Source organism: Oratosquilla oratoria, chromosome 7 (genome assembly GCF_046742065.1).
Source record: "Oratosquilla oratoria isolate Oo_2021 chromosome 7, ASM4674206v1, whole genome shotgun sequence".
Lineage (NCBI taxonomy): Eukaryota > Metazoa > Arthropoda > Malacostraca > Stomatopoda > Squillidae > Oratosquilla > Oratosquilla oratoria.
Window position 1 is genome coordinate 9,199,899 of NC_134783.1, and position 5,000 is coordinate 9,204,898.

The 5,000-nt window shown below is 42.8% G+C and overlaps 1 protein-coding gene across 1 annotated transcript in view; it reads right to left on the minus strand.

The window, feature by feature from the left end:
• LOC143026737 (uncharacterized) overlaps nucleotides 1-670 on the minus strand; it is a 33,066-nt gene extending 32,396 nt beyond the window's left edge. The window contains exon 1 of the mRNA XM_076187507.1: nucleotides 556-670. Coding sequence (XP_076043622.1) covers nucleotides 556-670 — 115 coding nt within the window. The remainder of the gene's footprint in view (nucleotides 1-555) is intronic.
• Between the last annotated feature and the right edge of the window lie 4,330 nt (nucleotides 671-5,000).

Consider the following 5,000-nt stretch of genomic DNA (forward strand, 5'->3'; position numbering starts at 1 on the left):
CTGAACTCCCTATGTTCATTGAGTTTTATTGTTTCCTGTGTATTGCACCATGTTCACTGGGTAAAAGTAACGTTCGCTAGTGTAACGTGTGTGTTACTCTCCTCTAGACTGCCATCAATATAGTATGCTTGGGTGAGCTGCCAAGAGGAGGTCTCACAAACACAGAATGGTTATTCTCTCCTTTATTATAATAAAGAGCAAAGTGTTTGTGCGCAGGGAGGCGGTTCTGTCTAATGAACAGGGGGAAGACGCTTACCTCGGTGCCTGGCCTCGGGACAAGTGAGACGGCCGGCCCTTGACCTTTCCATTTATAGGGTAGGCCGCGACCCAAACCTAAGTGCCAAATGTCTCCTTTCCTTCTTCCCTCTTATCTCTCCTCATTTCCCTGTTTCCTGCGTCTATATCTTTCTTCTCCACTACACCTTCCTTCTTCACCTGCGCCTCGTATTCCTTACGAGTTCCCTCACTGCAACCTTCCTTCCTGATCGAATCCAATTATAGCCTTTGGCACTTGGGCCACTGGTATCACTGGCACTCATGCCCATCCTATCTAACCGTTAGGATCATCGCGTGGCGTGGGTCGCTCCTGGTGGCTTGGACGCCGCGCCAGGATGCCACGCTGATATTTCCTGCTTCGGATTGGGCGTTTGGCTTGGCTTGGATGCCACATGGTTCTTTGTCACGCTGATAGCAGCATGCTGGAGGTGGTACCACGACATATTTTGTTGTATAGATGCGAAACTTGAATCCTCACCTCACCTCTCACGAGATAGAAAGTGAAAAACTCCTGGTATGGCAAGTTCTGTCAGTTGCGGCTAACCTAACCTAGCATTAACTAAATTGTCCTATCTTAAATTAACCCAATTTTACCTCTTAACCTAACCTATTCTAATCTTATAAAACTTACAAGTCTGATTAATAAATCCTTTATATGAACAGGTTTAACAAGTTTGGAGTTGTTAACAAACCAGTGATGTTTGGGGTGGGGTGGTGGTGGGGTGGGAAGTGTGAGGGGGAAGGGGCAGCTTCATATGATCTAAAATCTTAACTTCTATTATCCCTTCGTTCTCTTGCCCTCCTTCTTAAGCCTTGTTCACACTAGCGGTTTGAACCTCGCAGAAAACGCTGCGGTACCTCAGTAACGAAAAAAATGTGTGGTTGTGTGTGAATGGCTCCATCGACTTACATTGTAACTGAACCGCCGCGGTTGAAACAGCTAGTGTAAACAGGGCCTAAATATCGCCTTTACCATTTCTACAGAGGGCTCCACCTCTTCGAATAGAAGCACTGGAGTGACATTTTTGTTTTCCAGACACTACTTTTTTTCTATAATAGCTTCCTTATCTTTTCAGAAATTAGGCTAACCTAACCTAACTCTGTCAGCCACTTTGGGTATCCCTGCCGTACATCATGGTGTGTAGGGAAAACAAAAATGATCGAACTTAGGTTAACCTAACCTAACCTAACCTAATCTTGTCAACCACAGCCTGGGTGTGTTGGTGTGTCGCACTGGGTAGCGACGAAAAAGAAAAAGATGAAGAGACTACTCCAGTAGGCACTCAGTACCTGAGGCTGATGCCGTCACCTTTGTCCTGTGTGTTTGGACTGTTGAATCAGATAACAGTCATTACTGGGAATCGGACAGGAGTGTGGGGTTCGAACCCACAACTAAGTAAATATGAGACCAGCAAGCTTCAGATTACGCCACGAGCGCCGAAGAACTACGAAATACTCTCACAATTTCGTTTTGGAGGTGGTGTAGTGGATAGATTGCATAACCAAAGACCCCAGCCTTTATATGTCTATATTCGACTCTGTGTTTACCTAATTCAAATGGGCTTCAAATGATTTCATTCAGTAGGAGCACTTACGAACATCAAGAGATTGAAACCTTTCGTGTTTATACTAAGCGAAGTTATTTCTCTCAGGGATCGCGCGCGCGCGAGAAAGAGAGAGAGAGAGAGAGAGAGAGAGAGAGAGAGAGAGAGAGAGAGAGAGAGAGAGAGAGAGAGAATATGAATTGCCATCGTTAATCCCACTCCCAAATGCCCACCCCCAGTAAAATATAGGTAGACAAGTGAGGTAGAAAGAGGGGTAGATAGTGAGAATTTAATTTCTATTGGATCGGCTGTTTGGTAAAAAAAAAAAAAAAATCGAAGGCAAGGGCTGCATTTTATGGGTTAAGAAGTTTATAAACACAGCGTTGTGTTTATAAAAAAAAAAGTGCCTGGGGACCTGATTTCATTGCTGTATGACGTGTTTTGTTTTTGCTGATGTAATCTATTTGAGTGTGCAGTGATTTGACATTGCTGAGTAAACAATATTGCATGCATACTTGTAACGGCGGATCTGATTGGAAAAAGGGTGGAGGGAGAGAAAATTCAATGGGTTCACGATTGTAAGATCACGCCCTTAGGGGAGGTTTTTAAATTTAAAATTAAAGATCATTGGACCAAAGAAATCATAACGTCACTGCAGAACTGACATAGAACCTAAATTGAGTGCTCTCGAGGGAAGTCCCTTGATGTACCTTAGAAAACCAAGAAAGAAAAGAAAAACTTAAACATTTTAATACCCCTATACAAAAAATATAGAGAGAAGTAGAAGCCAGACTGTGCAATATACACATTCTAAGTCTATGACTTCAATAACTTATCTCTTCGGAGGCATGGTGCCTACGGACTAAAAATATAAGTGACAATCGTACGTAACAAAGACAGTGCTGAAAGGGAAGTAGAAAGTGAGAGAGGTGCTAAATGAAAGTAAAAGCACGAAAGATAGACGGGACTTAGGGGCGGCAACAGTGTGACAGACAGTCACACACCCCAACCCCACACTTCCCTCACTCCTACCACTCCCTTATACACAATCACTAATAGTCTCTCATCAATCTTTCTGCCCTCTCTTCCGCATACAAAATATCCACCCACATCCTCCATCCACTTTCCCTTTTACTTCCTGCTCGGTTTTCCTCCATATTCTTCATAGCTCTCTCATTCTCCTCCTTCACCCTCCAGTTAGGATGTTACCCCCCCCTCCTCACCTTCAAAATTCCCTCCTACCCCCTCCTCCACCCTCCCTACCTCATTCTGTTCCGCACTCGGGATTCCTTACGTTGTTTACGTCGTCAGTTTACGTGCAGTTCATAATGTTTTGTAGTTGAAAATTAGTGACCTCAGTCTGTTGCGCCACTGAAATGCCAAAGTGACATACGCTTGTCACTTGGCCTGGTCAGACAGTTAGCATTGCTATCAAAATATTACAGACCGGTCATGTGACAACCGCATCCAGGGGGCCAATCAGCGTCGAGGATGGAAATGACCGCGCACGCGGTGAGCCAATCGGCAGGCTCGATCCATCCCACTTAGACGGATTTCATCTCCCATGTCTGTCGACTGCCCGCCAAAGAGTTTGAAGTTAATTCAATATATTTTAAAAACATTTATGACCCAATTTGCGTTGAGAAGAATGGAAGATTGAATGTGCGCATGCGTGGGTGCGTGTGAGTGTGCAAACTAGTCCCTGTCATAATAAAAATGGGGGACAATGATAACTTCTAAACTCTAAAATTAGGATGACACTTCATAAGTACAAGTTCATCGACCAAGACAGCGGTCAGAGGCGCTCCTGAAGCTGTAGTTGTTATTGTTTTGCATCGTGTTTGTGTGTTCGTTTGTCCATGTTTGGGCCAAACGCGACGAAATAGGAGGTGGAGGGAGGAACAGGCACAGGAGGAGAAGGAGGTGGAGGAAAAAGTGTAGGAGGAGAAGGATACGGGGCTCAATCTCTTCCACGTCCATTGCCGGACCGGCCCATAGAAATACAGGTACATACAATTGTTCTTCCCCTGTTCTTCTTCCTTCTTTTCCATCTTTCTAGTTTCTCCTACTTAATTTGCCTCAAACTTGTTTTCTTCCATCTCTACATCTTCATCTTCTTCCTGGACCTCCTCCTCCTCATCGTTGTTATCATCACCCTTCTACGTCTCCTCTAACTCCACCTTCTCTTCCTCCACTACCATCACCACCTCTACCACCTCCTCTTCCTCTTACTCCTCCACTCCCTAATGCTCCTGACCTTTGCGTCAGTCTTCCTTGTAGCACTCGCCGTACTACTCCTGTTTGCTTTTGCTGACATTTCTTTACATTATTTTGAAACTACTTAGGATTCTTTTTGGAAGTAAGTTTAGTCATACTTACAGGGAGACTGGTGGGTCATTCTGTGGGTGGTTATTTTAAATGGAAAAACTTCTGGATGGAAAAGTGTTGCAAGTGGAGTTCCTCAGGGTTCCGTTCTTGGGCCACTTCTATTCATAGTATATATAAATGATATAGACCATGGACTAAAATCTACTGTTTCCAAATTTGCTGATGATACAAAAATGTGCGAGTGGCAAATGATCACTCAAACCAATTAGATATTCAAAAAGATTTAGATAAATTACAGCAATGGTCTGAAAAGTGGCTAATGAAATTTAACACAAGTAAATGCAAGGTAATGCACATAGGTAAAAATAACAGTAAGTACGATTACAAGTTATTTGGAAATTCGTTAACAAAAGTGGATAGTGAAAAAGATCTCGGCGTAATTATCAGTAACGACCTCAAATCATCCAAGCAGTGTATTTCAGCCTCTGAGAAAGCAAATAAGATTTTGGGACTGATTACGCGATCTTTTGATTTCAAAAGTCCATTACTCATTAACAAGCTATATAAATCGTTAGTTTGTCCACATTTGGAATATGCTGTTTCCGTATGGTCACCGAATATCATTAAAGACATTGACAGATTGGAAAGAGTACAACGGCGAGCCACAAAACTGATTCCAAATATCAAAAATAAATCATACGAAAATCGACTAAAACATATGAATCTGTTTTTCCTAAAAAAGCGTAGACTCAGAGATGACTTGATACAGGTCTTTAAAATTCTAAAGGGAATTGACAACATCAAAAGTGACCAAATTTTTACATTGAATGAGAATCAGACAAGAAACAATGG